Genomic DNA, 17,249 nt, shown 5'->3' with positions numbered 1-17,249 from the left:
AATGTATGGTTGCCTTTTGTGCATCCCCTGCTGGTAGTTAGCCTGCAAGGAACCAGCCTGCAACCCAGGCATGCGCCCTGACTGGGAATCGAACTGCGATCGTCTGGTCCGCAGGCCCGCGTTCAATCCACTGAGCTACGCCAGCCAGGGCTGTACAACTTTGTACTTACAATCAATAATACTATTCGGTACTCTTGAAATTTTGTTAAGAGGCTAGCTCTTATGTTATCTTTTCTCACCACAATGGTCTTAAAAATGGATGCTGTTAGGAGGAAACAGAAGAATGGATCCTAGACAGTCAAAAGTAGCACAGATATCTTACACTTTCCAGTTTAGGATTAACTCCTCTTTACTCTGCCATTCAGAGATGCATCTCTTACGCCTCTCATCTCATCTCCTTTTGTTCAGTACTTTAATGTGTGCATCTATATGCTTCCACCAGCTTGTTAAAGCTCCTTAGAGTTGGAAACTATGATTTAAGCACCCGAAGGTCCCCAACTCCTGTTGCAGAGGACAGCATGAGGGTCCAAGACATGGTTGGTTGGGTTGAATCAGGTTTCGGGGCCCGATAAGACTATTGTGCCCCTTCAATAGTCCCCAAGATGAAGCATCAGGGAACCTGTCCCCACAGGAACTGCTGATCCTCACCCACCTCTGTGATCTTTGGGTTTTCCCCAGGCAAAGCCAACAAGAATGTCCAATGGGACGAGGATTCCGTGGAGTACATGCTGGCCAACCCGGTCCGAATTGCTTTTGTCCTGGTGGTCCACGGCCGCGCCTCTCGGCAGCTGCAGCGCATGTTCAAGGCCATCTACCACAGAGACCACTTCTACTATATCCATGTGGACAAGGTAAGACTCCCTTCCAGTTGCTCCCTGCTGGCCTTTCTCTGTGGGTCTGTCTGCCACCCTTCAAGCCACCCTCCCTTTCAGGGAAGGCTAGTAGGCTGAGCAGCTGCCTCTCCCAGGAGTGTTTGGTCTTGAAGTGCTGTGAGCATGTGCAGGTTTTGGTTTCAGAGTTCCCAGCTGTGACGTTAGACTTTCCCCATAGATACTCATTTTCTAACCTCTTTTCCTTCCGTCCCACTGGCCGGAGCACTGCCTGTCGCTTTGTGAGGAGAGCTACCCCCCGAGTGGGCACGCTTTTTCTATGAAGGACCAGATAGTAAATATTTACGCCTGAAGGCCATACCCTCGGACAGCTACTCAGCTCTGCCACTGTCATGTGAAAGCAGCCATACACAATGCATAAATGAAAGTGTGTGGCTATGTCCCAGAAAATCTTCATTTACAAAAATGAATGCAGCAGGCTTGCTGGCCCCTGAGCTATCTTGTCCCAGAGGCTTCTGGTAGTCTGCTGACATGATGAGAGTAGCCTTACTCAAAAGGCGAAGGGGTGCTTGATCCAAAGGTCTGCTTCTAGCAGGCCTGTCAGAGGGCAACAGAGACATTCCACCCCTCAGAATGCATTCAGGTTTCATACCTGTGTTTCAAAGCTTGCTATCCTCAGACCACATGCACCAGCTTTATATGAAATGCAGAGTCTTGGGCTCCTCTTGAACCAGTATGTGAGAGGCGGGGCCAGGAAACCTGTGTTTCAAATCACTAAAGCAAGATCTTAAAAATAATAAAGGTTTGAGTAGAATGCAGAAAGATGCCCCAGGCCTGAGCCAGTTACTTGGCAAAGTTTAGAAACCCTGTCAGCTAGAAGGGAAGGAACAGAGAGGGGACGTGTCTGGCTATTTCCTGGGCTGCTCAATGTCATTCCTTTCTCTCCTGGGAAAAAGCGCTCCAATTACCTGCATCGCCAAGTGCTCCAGTTTGCCAGCCAGTACAACAATATCCGTGTCACCCCCTGGCGGATGGCCACCATCTGGGGAGGAGCCAGCCTCCTGTCCACATACCTACAGAGCATGAGGGACCTCCTGGAGATGACCGACTGGCCCTGGGACTTCTTCATCAACCTCAGCGCAGCCGACTACCCCATCAGGTAAGGTGGCCTGCAGCCCCAGCAGCCTGCGCTGAGGTCCCGCTCCATCTCGCGTTTCCTCGTCTTGGTGGGGAAACGAGAGGCAGAGGCAGTTTGCCTCCTGTCCAGAGAAGCATTTCTTATCCGTGACAGACATCTCTGTCTTCATAGATCTCTCAGCATAGGATCCATGTTGGACCCGAGAGTCATTTGTGCATTCATTCATCCATTCATTCATTCACTCATTCAACAGGTATTTTTTGAGTACATGGTTTTTCCTGCTCTGTTTAAGGAAACGCTAAAGGGTCCATCACCCCTCCCCACACAGAGCTTTTATCCAAGTCAGAGAAGCAAATAAAAAATAAGTCAAATGGCACGTGGGAAAAACGAAGCAGAGAGAGAATACAGGGGAGAGTTGTAATTTTAACCGACATGACCAGGACCATCCTTCCCAAGAAGAGTGGCAGAGAGGAAGGAGGCGAGAGTCACTCAGCAGGGAAAGTGATCCAGGAAGAGGGAACAGCAGGTGCTGAGCCCTGAGGTAGGAACACCCCTGGTGTGTTGAAGGAACCACAGGCCCCGTGTGGCTGGAACAGAGTCAGCGAGGCGTAGGGTAGTAAGAGACAGAAGACCAGAGAAAAACTTGGGGCAAGATCATAGAGATTCTAAAATTTGGCTTTTACTCAAGTAAGGTGGGAACCACCAGTATGTCTGGAGCAGGAGAGAACAAGGTGTGACTTCAGAGTAGAGGAAGGGAGGTTGGTTTTGACATTTGAGGACCAGGGATGTTTGGGCTTTTTCTTTCTTTCTTTTTTTTGACTCCTATCAAATTAAAAATGGATTGATTGCATGCATTTTTAAATTGGGAGATTTCTCTTGTAAGTAATGAGAGCCTCTCTCAAAGTTCTGCCCACTCTGGGCCTGCAGCCTGCTTGGCCACAATTACATGGGGTTGACAGAGCAGCCAGCAGCCCCTATGTGACCACAATTATGTGGGGCTGACAGCGCAGCCAGCAGCCTCGAGACTTTCCTTGGGGCCAGCAGCCCCAAGGAAACTCTCTCTGCACAGACATTGATCTGCTCTGTAAAACAGACCATAAGCAAAGAAAACCCCTCCAGAGACAAGAGGCAAGAAAATGAACTATATGTCCTATCAAGATGGCAGTAGTTTGCTCAACTGTGGCTTCCATCCTGATTTATTGAGAAAGCTGAAAAACAAAAGCGAGTGGACCGGGAGAGAGGACAAAGTGTGTGAAGGAGAGGGCCTTCCTTCCTCTGATGCCACGAGGGCACTGGGGACAGCATTCCCAGAAAGGCTAACTGAAGGAATCTGAAAATACAAACACACTGCCCTGGCCTGTGGGGCTCAGTTCCTTGGAATGTTGTCCTGTGCACTGAAAGGTCGCTGGTTCGAGTCCCAGACGGGGCACATACGTCGCATGTTCAGTCCCTGGTCGGTGCACGTACAGGAGGCAACCAGTTGATCAATGTTTCTCTCTCTCTCTCTACCCCTTTCCCCTCCCTCCCTCTCTCCCTCCCTCCCTCCCTCCCTCTCTCTCTCCCTCTCTCTCTCCCTCTCTTCCTTTCTCTCTTAAGTCAATGGATGTAGTCTTGGGTGAATATTATACACACACACACACCCAGTTATATCAGGGCAGTTTTCAAACATGCACAAGAGTCCCAAGACTAATAAGCATCACCCAGTTTCAGCTGTATCAGCTCATAGCCTGGTTGCATTTGCACTCTTGCCCTCTTCCCCCATCCCAGTGAAGCATTTCCACAACATCATAAAACTGTATCTGTAAATATTTCAGTATATGTCTCCCTTTGAATATAACATCAATATGATTATCACATCTAAAATATTAACAGTCATTCCTAATGTCATGAAATATTGAGGCCACATATTCTCAGGAGTTTGGCTTTGGAGTCAGGATCCAAATAAGATTACAGGCATGGAGGGAAAGCCTGTATTGAAAGCTAGAAATGGCTTGTCTCCTTCACAGTGTGGTTTGTGGTACACTCCTTCAGTCCTGGGCTTGGTGGCATTTCGTCATCTGCCAGGAGACCCTGGACTCTGGAGGGCATCTGGAGAAGACACAGTCTTTGCTCAGTTCGGGCAGAGTATATCTGGCACTCTGAACCTGATAAAAATGATGCGCGGTGGAAAGGGACCTATTTTCTGTTGTTTGTAGGCTAGCATGGATTGAAAAGGGGGTGATTTTGAAACATCACTGGCACATTTTTCATTAATTATTCATTCAAACATTCATTCCACAAAGATTTCTTAAGCAGCTACTGTGCGAGGCACTATTTGGGCATTTAGGGAACAAAAGCCACACAGCCCCTACCTGGTGGTACCCTAGTTGGGACGACGGAATTGACTAATCAGGTAAGAGAGGCGTCATGCAAGGTGTGAAAGGGCTATAAAGGAAGGGAGATGGTCTGGGTGCAAGAGGGGCATAACCAGGAGGTCAAAGGGCCTCTGAATATGCAACTTTGCATTGAGACCTGAGGATAAGAAGGGATTAGCAAGCAAATGAGAAAGAGAAGATCTTTCTAGACTAGGGTTTCTATTGCCGTAGTGGGCTGGGTCATTCTGTGCCATGGGGGATGGCCTGGGCACTGTAGGATGTCCAGCAGCGCCCCTGGCCTCTCTGTCCACCAGATCCCAGTAGTGCTCCCTATCCCCAGTCACTGTGGCAACCACAGATATCTCTAGTTGTTGTTTTCCCCAAGGGCAAAGTCACTTCCAGCTGAAAACTCTCCAGTTCCTGAGAGAAAGAACAGCCTAGACAAGACTTGGGTCAGAGATGAACTAGTTGCATTTGTGAAATTGAAACGTGAATAGAGTGCAATAAAAGAATGAGGAGAGATGAGTTTAGAGAATGACAGGGCAAGGGTGAGTTAGAACATTCTCCCTCCATCTCCCAAGGACGGACTGAGCTCCGAAATATCCTCAAATGCTGAATGTAGCAGTTAATGTGGAAGGTACTTCCTTCAACCCTCCAAGCAAACCTGTCTTATTGAGGGGCTGAGGCCCAAGATCCTATAAAGAGTACATGGTAGTGTGGGGATTAGAACCAGTTCTGTCTGGTTCTAAGGTTGGTATTCTTTCTGCTTGAAGTTGACCCCTTGGGGGAGTCAGCTGGTGGAGAGTGGTGGGGTGGCCCCAGGGTGACCAGAGAGCAGAGCCACTCCTCAAACTCCTGGCTGGGCAGAATAGTGATACACCACCTGGCAGCAGGAAATCTCATGAGAAAAATCACCTCTGTCCCCGAGTCTGACTAGCTGGGATCAAGATTCCCACACTCTTTCCTCCAGGGCTCCAGTGGGGGCCCCAGAGGTTATTTCAGCCTAGGTCAGGTGGCAGAGCTCCACCAGAGACCTCCTGAGGCCAGGCGGCTGGGCCCAGGCCTAGGGCCCTTCGCAGGAGACTCACGCCAAGTCTTGATGCTGCCCCCTAGGGGCCCTGGGTTGATTTGCAATTGGGAGCTTTAACCGGGGCCACTTAACCAAGTCCACTCTTCAGGAATATCAGAATTTCTAGCCTGTCATCATCCAAGAGGATGAGGGCTCCAACTCTCAGCAGATGGCTAAGGTTTGAGTCTGAGTTCTGCCACTTCACTAGCAGAACTAGAACCGTCATCAAGTAAACCCAATCTTTGTGAAGTCAGATTGTACTAATGCAACCTTGCAGAGTGTTGAGCACTTAGAAATGCTCAGTAAAGGTCTACGGTCAATTCCCTTGTGTATGTGGCTGAGCCTCATATCTCTGAGGGACCCAGAATTCCTTTCCCAGACCATGTGCCCCACCTATTTGGGTGTTCCGAGGAGACAGTCATCCAATCTCTAGCCTTTTTAGCTTTATCCTCCAGGTCTCCGCATCGCTATCCGTCGGCCTTTCTCTGCTCTCATTTCCGTGCCCACCCCAGGTTCTTCTGCCCACTGTGCTTTGCCAGCCTGCTGGCCAGAGGCACTTCATGCATCAAGCACTGCTGGTTCCTCTTGCTGTTGTTTTCGTGAAGTCGCCCCGCACAAAAACATATGAATTTTGCAGATGAATGGTTTTATCCTGGGCAACTCTGATAAGCTTTCACTTCCCATCTGCCACTCCATCTGTAGCTTCCAAAACCATGACTTCTTCCATCCCAGGAACAGTGAGCAAACTTAGGAGCCTTGTGCAAAGGGTGGGTGTGCCCAAGAGACACTCTGAGAACTTGGGGGATAACCAAGGGCAGAGCCCACCCAGCATGGCTACTCTGAGCTGTTTGTGATTTGATATCACTTGCCTGTGTCCACTGCCCATTTCTGCCTGGGGGACCAGACTCTTCCCCTTTTAGGCAGTAAAGACTCGCTGGTCTGTACTGGCCACTAGCCTTGTGTGGACCCCAGACAAAGCCTGATTGCACTTCTGTGCTACCACTGACTGTCTGTATGATTTGGCACAAGCTGCTTTAGCTTTCTGTGTCTTTGTTTGTCTACCTGGAAAATGGACACAATCTTAGTACCTATTTCATAGGGCTGTTAGGAGAATTAAAGGAAATATTGCATGCCAAGAGCTTAACACGGTGCCTGACACATAGAAAGTGCTCAGTAAATACAGGCTGTTATTATTGTAGTGATGGAATAGTGTGGGCACCACATGCTGGGCTTAACCGTCAACTGAATTGCTTTCCTATTTCCCATTACTCGTGAGAAGACTAGTAAAATATTTCTTGAACTCACATCTCTTTCAAAAGTGGGAAATGCAAAGTTAGACTGTCAAGGCTGATGTTTCGAGAAAAAATCAGACAGAACCAGTTCATGTGAACGTGATCACTGCTGCATTTGGAATATGCAAGCTAAGTGTGTTTTGAGAGCCCAAGTCTTCCCACTCTGGTGTCGACCTGACTGCCAGGCCCACGCAGGCTCTGCTTGGAGCCGATGATGTATCCAATGCATGGATAAAAATGGGTGTTTTCAAACACTGAGACCCTGGGAGGTTTGGACTCATCAAAGGACATGCTGGTTTTATTCGGTATATTCTACGTACTAAGGCAGAAAATTGCACTAGCATATGTTAGTTAGATGGGCCACAGGAAGAGATGAAACCAAAAGAGGTCTGCCCGTGGTATCAGGCCCCCCACACCATCTGCCCTTCACCAGGCCCTGTGTCTTGGGGCAAAGGGAGGAGGGCTCTGTGTTCTCATCCTCTCCGGGGCTCCCCTCTTGTCTGTGGTGTGCATGTGCATGTGCATGCACATGTATGCGAATATGGCAGGGAAATAATATTGACTTTTTTAAGCTAAACCCAGGGTCTGCTTAATTCTGCCTCTTGGGGAATCCATGGCAACAAGGTCTAACCCAGCTGGGCCTGACATGTGGGCATTTATGTTGCACTTGACTGTAGACCCAAACTGCTGTCCTAAAGTACCACCAGGGACCCGGGCCAGGTGCACGTGACCATTCTGTGGTGCCTCAGCAGGAAACACCGCTCATAATGACAGGTGCTGGGGCTCCTCTGCGATACTCCCAGACTACGCCTGCAGGGGGCTGATCAAGCGAGGCTCACATCCAGATCCAGCAATATTTGCTGTGTATCTACTATCTGTCAGGCCTGCTGCGGAGGCCTATAACACACATCTTCTTTCAAATTTCATTTCCCAAAACAAAACTTCTACTGTGTAAGAAAGATTAAAGAGGTTAGTATTGGAACAGAACTTCCAGAAAACTTTGCAAGAAAGTCAGACCCTTGGTAATATTTAGCACAGATGCTAGTCACCCTGAGGTTTGAAATTAGATTAACGAGTATGGATGCTCAGACATCAGTTTCTCCCTTACTTTGCACTCCTTCAGTTGGCTCAGTCATTCTTGAGTGGGTCAAGGGAGTCCTCTGTAATAGCAAACTGTAGCAGATGCATATACAGCATTTGGTAATTCCTGGCGTTTTTCTAAGTACTTGACATAGTCCTGACAGAAACTCTATGAAGTGCACTTTCGGTATCCCTGTTTTTCAGATGAGAAACTAAGGCACAAAGATGTTAAGAATCTTGACAACAGGATGTAGCCAGTGATAGAACCAGGATCTTTTTTTTAAATTGAAGTAAAATTGACTTAACATAAAAGGAATCCCATGGCCTTCAGTATACACACAGCGGTGTGCAGCCTTCACCTCCATCTGGTTCCAAACCACTTTCACCACCCCAGTTGGAAACCCAGGACCTATTAAGTAGTCACCTGCCATTCACCTTCCCCACCAGCCCCTGTTAACCACTAATCTGTCTCTTTGCATTTGCCTATTTTTGATATTTCATATGAATGGAATCATACAATATGTGACATTTTGTGATAGGCTTCTTTCACTTGGCATGGTGTTTTCATGGTTTATTCGTGTTGTAGCATGTATCAGTACTTCGTTTTCTTCATGGCTGAGTCCTACTCCACTGTGTAGATGTACCACAATTTGTTTAGCATGAGCTGAAAGAACTGGGATTCTTAAGAGCTCCCCACAAACCCTGGCTCTTGGCCAGCTGGATTGTGCCTTACGTCCTGCATGAAGGACCTCTTCTGGTTTCAGAACATGTAACTGCATCCTGTGTGAATCTGCACAGCACTGGCACTTGGGAACTCTCACTGCCAGAGCAGTGCCAGGGCCAGGGTGGGGGTGCTGACCTGACACACCGAAAAGAGGCCTGATGATGTTTCCTATTCAGCCTCATCCTCTTCTACCTAGTTCTTGCCATTATTCCAGTTGCCTAAGACAGCTGTGGTTGAAGATGGAAAGATGGAGGATAAGGTTGAGGTAAGTCTCCCTTTTCCCCTTGTTCCTTCTTTCACCATCCAAGCAACCCGGGGGTGTCTTGGGAAGTAAAGAGCTCTTACCCAGTGGGGCCAGCTAAAGACAGTCCTCTTCTACCACAGATGAGTCCAGGAGATCTGGCTCCTTCGAACTTCATTCATTCACTCAGCATGTATTTATTGAGAACCTACTGTGTGCCAAACACTGTTCTAGGCACTGGGTATTCAACAGTGAGGGAAAGCACAGCCAGTCCTTGCCCTTCTCACAACGATCCAGGTACAGACTCAGGCCAGACAGCTGGGTTCAAATCCCAGTTCTTCTGTGTACTAGCTGTAGAAACTTGGACTTGAGAAAAATCACTTAATGTCTTGGTGTCTCAGCTTCCTTATCTGTAAAGTGGGGATGATAGCACCCCCCATGTGCTTGCTTAGACGGTTAAGTGAGTTAACACCTGTCAAGTGCGTAGCACTCAGTAAACACTGTCTGTGGGACAGCCATTGCGATTCATGGGAGGGGCACTGGCATTAGCCACAATGGTCACAGGAGTGAACACATTACAAAGTGAGGCCAGTGGTCCAAAGGAATGGAAGGCGGGATCTCAGAGCACTTTGCAGGTGAAGCCCACTTGAACTGTGGGGGCCGGGGTGGCCCCCAGGCAGGATGTGCCCCGAGATGTGCGAGATGGCCAGGAGGTCACCAGCGGGTGTGAGGGTCCCGGGACAGTTTTGCAGGAAAGCGGACGCATGCGCAGGGCCCCTGATAGGTCAGTCCCTGGCATGTGCGAGGAGCTGAGAAAAGGCGAAATGGCTGAGACTCAAAGATCAACGGGTTGATCTGACTACCAGTGAGGTAGGTTGAGGCCAGTCCCTTCGGGGACTTTCGATTATCTGTTGGGTGGTTGAATCCATAGCCCATGAGCGGTGTGTTTTTAACGAGGAATAATCATTTTTGCAGTATGGAGGGGTCACATTGGCCGCCGTGGGGGAACAGTGGGAGGGGTCTGGAGTGGGGAGTCCAGTAAGGAAGGAGACAGTTGCTCCTGCCGACCCCGGAACTACATCCAGAGAGTCCCCGCTCCTCTTCAAACCTCCTGGCAGAGGCAGGGGTCCTGGAAGCCGCCACAAGCTTCCTGAGTCCAAGCAGGTGTGTGGCTTTTCAGTCAAACAGAGCCAGGCAGCCGCCTCCTGTCTGGGACCAGGACACCACACCCGCATGAAACAGCCTCACCCAGGAGGCTCACAGAGCAGGGCTGGTTCAGAGAACCCAGACAACCGAGGAGCAAGAGTTTGGGGAACAGGTCTGGAGGGCACTGAGCAGGGAGGCAGGAGGGGGCAGTCTGGGGGCTAGGGGGGCATGTGGTCCAGACCCTTCTTTGTTCTTTTGTTTTTAACTGTGATAAATATACATAATTTAATATTTACCTTCTTAACTATTTTAAGTGTACAGTAATGCTAAGTGCATCTGCACTGCTGTGTAACCAGTCTCCAGGACTCTTCTCATCTTATGAAAAACCGAGACTCTGCCCATTAAATAACTCCCCACCCCTCTTCCCCCAGCCCCCGGCAACCACCGCTCTGCTCTCTGTTTCTGTGAATTTGGCTGCTCTCCGTGACTCGTGTAAGTGGGAGCCTATGGGACCTGTCCTCTCTGTGGCTGGCTTGTTTCACTTAGCCTGCTGTCCTCCGTGTGCAGAATGCCAGAATTTCCTTTCCTGCTAAGTCTGAGTAACATTCCAACGTATGCATATACCACGTTTGCTTATCCGTCCGCCCATAAATAGTGGACAGCTGGGTTGCTTCCACTTCTTGGCAACTGTGGATAATGCTGCTGTGAACATGTGTGTGCAGATACCTCCTTGCTCTTTGGGGGATATACCCAGAAGTAGAATGGCTGGATCACGTGGTCATTCTATGGTTTTGTTTTTTTTTTATATTTGGTGGAATCTCCATACTGTTTTCCAAAGGAGCTGCACCACTTTCCATTTCCACCAGCAGTGCACAGGGTTCCAGCTGTGCACGTCCTGGCCAACACTTGTTATTTTTGCGTGCTTTTGACGGTAGCCATCCCAGTGGGTGTTCGGTGTTTCTTGTTCTGTTTAAGGAGCACAAACTCCTGAAACAAAGGGCCCTGGGATGCTTAGAAGCTTCGAATAACTGACCCCTCTCTCAGCAGAACCATTAGGTTAGCTATAGGGAAGTGTCTCCTCACAGGATCACGGCTCTCCCAGGGTTCCTCTAAAACTTCTTTCCAACACACATCAGCGCCCTTCTCATTTCCTGCCCTTCACTCATTCCCTGCCCTTCACTGTCTGTTCGCCTGTTCACCAGCACCTGGGAGTCTGTGTGCCCCCCACCTAGCCACCCCATCAGAGCCTGCCTATTCTAATTCTAACCAGGGCATCTTTTGTACATACATCACCCCCTGCCTTGACCCTCCTCCATCTCTACTGAAGTCAGACCCTCACTGCTTCACACTGGGGCCTTCAGAGCCCTCCCAGGAGACCATAAGCTGAGCCCGACCCTGAAAACAGGCTAGAACTTCTCCATGGCCACTTGGAAAAGCACTGGCTCGCAACCACTTCCAGAAGCAGCTTGCAGCATGTCATCCTTTATTTACTGAAACAAGTGTGCAGTTCACTTATCAAGCACCTGCTGAGCACAGCTGAATGCCAGGCACCGGGCTAGATACTGGGAGATGGAGCAGGAGAAGGACCTGCTCCTTCACTGAGGGAGCTTGCAGTCTACGGGAGAAATGAGATCATATTAGTAAAATCATATCAGGGTGCCACCATGGAAAATAAGGGCTCTCACTCAAAGGAGTGTGGTCGGGGGAGATAAGGTGCCTTTAAAAAGTGATGTTTAAGCCAAGACCTGAAATGGGGCCCATTGTGGGGAAAAAAAGGGTAGAGGCACCAGGAAAAGGGGAACAGTATATGCAAGGTCCCTGAGGCAGGGATGAGCCCAGCACACTCCAGGCACTAAAGAGACAGGAGGTAAGGTGGAGGAGAACAATGGAGGTAAGGAGTGAGGGAGGATGAATTTGGAGGCCACAGGGGACTTAATCTGTCCTGTGACTTGTCCTTCTGCCCTGTGACTCTTCTCTCGGTGCCCTTAGCTTCTGTCTTAGTGTCCTGTGGCTGCAGTAAAAAAAATCACCACCGGCTTAAAACAACAGAAGTGCATGTGCTTACAGTTCTGAAGCTGAAGTCTGAAATCAAGGTGTTGGCAGGGCTGCACTCCCTCCGTAGGCTCCAGGGGAGAATCCTTTCTTGCCTCCTCTGGTTCCTGAAGGTTGCTGTCAGTCATTGGTGTTCCCTGACTTGTAGATGCATCACTCCTAGTTCTGCCTCCCTCTCCCTTTGGCCTTTCTTAGATGTACACCTATCTTCACGTGACCTTCTTATAGGAACACCAGTCATCGCGTTTAGGGTCTGCCCTAGTCCACCATGACCCCGTTTTAACTAACTGCATCTACAAAAATCCTATTTCCAAATAATGTCACCTTCTGAGGTTCCAGGTGGATGTGAGTTTGGGGAGGGGAGATACCTTCAACCCACTGCAGCCTCCCTCACCCTCACTGGGCCGGGGCAGGAAGCAGCTGCCCCGCGGGAGCGCAGTGCGTTCCAGGTCTCCAGCGGCATCTGGAGTGGGCATTGCTGAGCGCCTGCTCTGAAGGCAGTTCTTGCACAGACACCCCCCTCTCGCCTCGTGTCAGGACGGAGCTGGCATGCTCCGGTACCTTCATCCCATAGTCATTTCCTGAGGTCACAGGTCTCTGGGGGGAGAGCCTGCGGCCTGGCAGATGGGGCCCCTGGCACAGGGAGCATGGCATCCTGCAACACCGTTCTTGGCAGGAGAATGCTAGGGCTCTGCTTGATTCTTGGGAGTTTTCTTTAAAGTACCTTGAAAACATCAGAGTTCCACTGCAGACCAGTTGGGCATAAAGTTCTCCTGGGAGGCAAGAATCGGTGTATATTTTAAAGCTCTCCAGGTGACTGCAGTACAGTCAGGGTTGAAAACCACTGGCCTGGGGCAGACAAAAACATTCGTCACTTTAATTACAGGAATAAATAGCAAGGTAAATGCTATGATGAAAAATGTTATTCGCCTCAGTACTTTATGGGAAGTCCTAGCTGGGACCCTAACACCCAGATCTTTGGTTGTGACCCTGTTCCTTGCTGGCCTCAGCATCTTTGGATGTCCAGAGATGCCTACCCTCTTCCCTGACACCCCAAAGTCTTCGTGTGATACCGTCTGAGGAAATATTCACCCAGAGAGTGTTCAAATCAGAAGGGTTGTCTCTGCTCAGGCTGATGTTCACGAGGAACTGGAAGGAAAAAAACACAAACCAGTAATTATGCTGTTAACAGTTTTGTTTGCATCTTAAAGCAAAATAGTCATTTCCTCAGCCCTGTTCCCTTTCAGCCCGGTGGTGCACACCCCTGCCTTTGCAGAATGCATTCTGCTCCCTTCTCCCCAGCTGCTGTGGGTCTCCTGAGCTGCTTTATGCTTTAGGCTGGGCAGCTCGTCAGGCTTCCTGGAGGTGAGGACTGACCCAGAGTGTTCCCCAGACAGACGGAGTGAGCCCTGTCCGTTTAAAACACTGTCTTGGCTAATGCAGTAAGGAAGGACATGTCTGGAAGGATGAGGGAGTTCATGTCATCAGTGCAAAAGGTGACAACAAAAGGCAGGACTGATGTGACTGTTTCACTCATGAGATGCCACTGTTTGGCTTAAATACATCACGGCCATGCTGTCTTTTTCTCGTCATTGTCATTCTTTAATTACTGAAACATAATTTAAAGCTCCGAGAGTGCTTTTCTCTTAAGGTTTATGTCCATCGTTTGGCCAGCAGAGAGTAGAGCGTGTTGGTCATTCAGTCCTTTGTTCATTCAGCTTGTGAGTCCTCCAGAGGCTGGGTGACTTGCTGGAGCAGAGCTGCCAGCAGAACTTACAGGTGTGTTCTAAAGCTGTCATTCAGTGCAGTAGCCGCTAGCACCATGTGGCTGTCAAGAGCCTGAGAATGTGTTTTGTGGAACAGACGAACTACATTTTAATTCCATTTGATTTTAATTTAAACATAAACAAATAACATATGGAGCGACTCAGTTCTTGATGCTCGAGATGGAGTAGCGAACAAAACCCATTAAAAACTCCTGCCCTCATGAACCTTGTGTTTGTATCGTGTGGCAGGAACATTTCCACTAGAGAGAATTAAATTGCTGCTAAGATAATAAGAGAGGGTGGATCCTACCGTCTCAGAAACAAATGGGGTTTCCATCCTCTGCCAGTCTGATGGTCTCACCAGACCCCAGACGGACCGTGCACTCGATTTTTTAGGTATTTTCTTCCTAACTCCTTCCTGCTCAGACCTCAAAGTTCTGCTTCGTCTCAGCAGCCGCTAGCTCTGCATCTGGGGAGGGGACCCTCCCAGCCCCGCACATCATCTCACCCAGTGCACTGGGCATGGATGCTTCTCAGGAAAGCACAACCTTCATTTGTGTGGCCTGTCCACTAGTGGCCAAGATCACAACAGTCTGCATCCTGCAACTTGGATGTGAGTCCCGACTGGTCCACACCATGGAGTGGTTGGACTGTAGAGTCTGCCATTCTTTCCCCACCTGCTCCCACCCCTAACCTCTTATTGTAGGTGATGATTATTGTCAGGGGCAATCCGGAAGGACCCCACTTTTTAAAGGTCAAGTGGGATAAGGGAGGGATATTTCTCCCCGTTTGTGTTAATAACAGCAGAAACCTGGATAAACACAGGGCCCAAGGGACGGGGTTAAGGTCCAATCATGGGGTGGATAGACAGAAACTACGGATTTTTAAATTATTATTTATTTCCTCCTTCCACCTTGTTGCCACTCCGAGTCATGGTCCAGCATGGAGTGTAGTGAACTCTGAAAGTAGTTGCCTGGGGAAGCCCTTCAAGATCCTCCACGCCCCAGGCACTAGTAATATCAGCTAGCATTTTGTGAGTACCTACCGAGTGTGGAATCCTAGCCAAGTGATTTCCACATGTCACCGAATGTCACAAATGGCACCAAAGGTAGATAGTATCGCTGCATCCCATTTTACAGATGAGGAAACTGAGGCTGAGAGAAGTTAAGGAATTTGCCTAGTGTCTTACAGCTGGCAGGGATAAGAGCCAGTATTCAAATCTTTGATGAAAGTTTTTTTCATCACTGGGGGGGGGGGGAAAGACCTGAGTTCTTCACCAACAAGTTGTATTGCACCCACTGGGTAGCTTTTCCATTCACTCTTCTCCCACCTAAATCCTCATTCTCTTCATCTGAATGAGAATACAAGAGACAGAAATGACCATAACTGAAGCACACATCAGAACCTCAATCCAGGGTCGCCAGCACTCAGCCACCTGCTAGGCCGCTGTCTCTTTCTGCTTCAGTCTTCACAGTGTCCCCAGTAGGGTGGTGTAGAGACTGGCACTGAGATTCAGCAGGTTTTAATGGCTCAGCCAAGGTCAGAGAGCTAGGTAGGACCAAGCCAGGATTGGAACACAGGCTCAGCTGATTCCCAAATGCAGCGTGGTTTCTGCTGCACCCAGCCACCTCACTGGGGAGGTTGGCGAGTGCGTTGCATAAGCAGTTGGCCCCAGGGGGGAAAACCAGTCACACAGGAGCACAAACTCCACCACATGGCCTCCACAGCCTGCGTGGCCCCAACACCATATGGGCTGTCTCGCTGGCTGGTGAGAGATCAGGGCTTTACCGATTGTGTTTGCGCTAAGCCCAGACGAGGAACCAGCTGTGTACGTTAGCTGGAATAGCCCCAGCTCTCAGATTCCTTGGTAATCCTGTTCCCTCCAGACCCCTCCCCTGCTGTCTAACTGCAGTGCCCAGTGGAATTCGTGCTCATTTAAATGTTAGCCTCAAGCAAGCATAATTAGAAAGAAATGGCCACTGTGCCCGCAAGTGTGCACAGTTGTTCCACAGCAAAACCTAAACGAAGCTGGCATTTTCTACACTGTCACTCACTCCATGAGGGCACATGAAAGGCCATGTGGTGTCATCTGACCTGGATTGAACCCTGTCTCCATCTCCTACTAGCTGTGTGATCTCCAGACAAGTGAATCCAGGCTTTCTAAGTCTTGGCTTTCTCACCTGTAAGAAGGAGATGATGACATTGTCTGCCAGGGACCCATGCAAGGAGCAGTAGCCAGGTGGGGAGCCAGTCTCTGCCATATGTCCAGCTCTGTGAGCTAATAAACAGCCGGGTTAGAGCACAGCGACCCAGGTCTAGCACCTATGCGCGACCTCCTGTTCATCCCTCCTGCCATCAAGACCAGGAGCTGAGCGGTGCCAACGGGCAGAGAGAAGAGAGAAATGGCCAGGGAGACCTTTGCTTACTGCATCCACCCAGTTGCATGAACCAAAGAGACAGAAGGGACAAATGTGGCTGGTCCTGGCCCCAAGGAGTGAGGTACAGCCCAGGTTTGAGGCAGAAAACATGAGAAAAAGAATCAAGGAGGGGGACCTTCACCAGACACTAACCCAGCCCACGAATCACCACACCCAGGAAAACTCGTGGCACCAAGTCGTCATACGCCGGTTCCTCCTCCCCTTGGGCAAACCTAGGAAGGAGACCGGCAGAGGGGCGCCTGACATGGGAAGTCAGGCTGCAGCCCCCTCCCCACAGTGCTGTCCTCATCAAGTCACTGGGAAGATGAGACACACTGAAACATGGGGCCTAACCCAGAGCTAGACATTTAGTATTAGCACTCATGAAATGGTTCTCTTGTTGTTATTATGACAACTAAAGGTCCCGCCTTATTACTTATAGACAAAAACATTGTCCGGCCTTCTGTGTGGACACTTTCTTTATTCTCTCCTTCTTCCTATAGTTTCTATCTCTGTACCCTTGTATCAATTTGAAAATGAAAGGGGAGAGAGAGAGAGAACACACCTTTGAGGAAATGTAGCTGTGGAATCAAGAAGGTGGTTGACTTGAATGGAGCCCAGTGTGGTCGCACATGCAGTTGAGCTTCCCCTGTCTCTATCCCCCATCCCCGTAGAAGGCTGCTAGAACAGAGCCTTGGTGTTGGTCAGCCTTCCGGACCACAATGGGCTGAAGCAACACTGCCCTTCTCACATCCACTTACTCTTGAGTCAGTGAGACCATAATCTCCCTGAAATTTCCAGTTGGAAACTTCCTCCGAAGTCCTACCCGAAGATCTCCTCATCAACCTTACCACCCCATCCCCAGGCTCAAGTGGCCGGCCTCTGGCCAGCCCGGTAGCCACTTCAAGACCTCAAGGCAGTGTTAGAATGTGGCTCGGACATCTGGATGGGTCAGCAAACTCTGGCTTTGGCCCAGGACCAGTAGCACCACTTAGTCATAAAGTGGAGAATGGCAGAGAAGCCACTTGGTGATGCCAGCAGTTTTCCCAGGGTGAGGGTGAAGTGGTTCCCACTTCATGACTCCTTCCCATGTGGAAGAAGAAGGGAAATGGTGCCTCCAGAGCTGCCACCTGTCTCCTG

General features: G+C 49.5%; 1 protein-coding gene across 3 annotated transcripts in view; it reads left to right on the top strand.

Annotated features, from left to right (window-relative positions):
- The window catches only part of XYLT1 (xylosyltransferase 1), a 305,538-nt gene that overhangs the window by 220,510 nt on the left and 67,779 nt on the right, over positions 1-17,249 (top strand). For all 3 annotated transcript variants that reach the window (XM_037067687.1, XM_037067688.1, XM_037067689.1), the window contains 2 exons: positions 679-851; positions 1,787-1,989. In XM_037067687.1, coding sequence (XP_036923582.1) covers positions 679-851; positions 1,787-1,989 — 376 coding nt within the window. The remainder of the gene's footprint in view (positions 1-678; positions 852-1,786; positions 1,990-17,249) is intronic.

This window comes from Sturnira hondurensis, unplaced genomic scaffold, assembly GCF_014824575.4.
Source record: "Sturnira hondurensis isolate 20B ecotype Veracruz unplaced genomic scaffold, ASM1482457v3 Scaffold0017394, whole genome shotgun sequence".
In the NCBI taxonomy this organism is placed as follows: domain Eukaryota; kingdom Metazoa; phylum Chordata; class Mammalia; order Chiroptera; family Phyllostomidae; genus Sturnira; species Sturnira hondurensis.
This window is presented reverse-complemented; position numbering and strand designations above follow the sequence as displayed.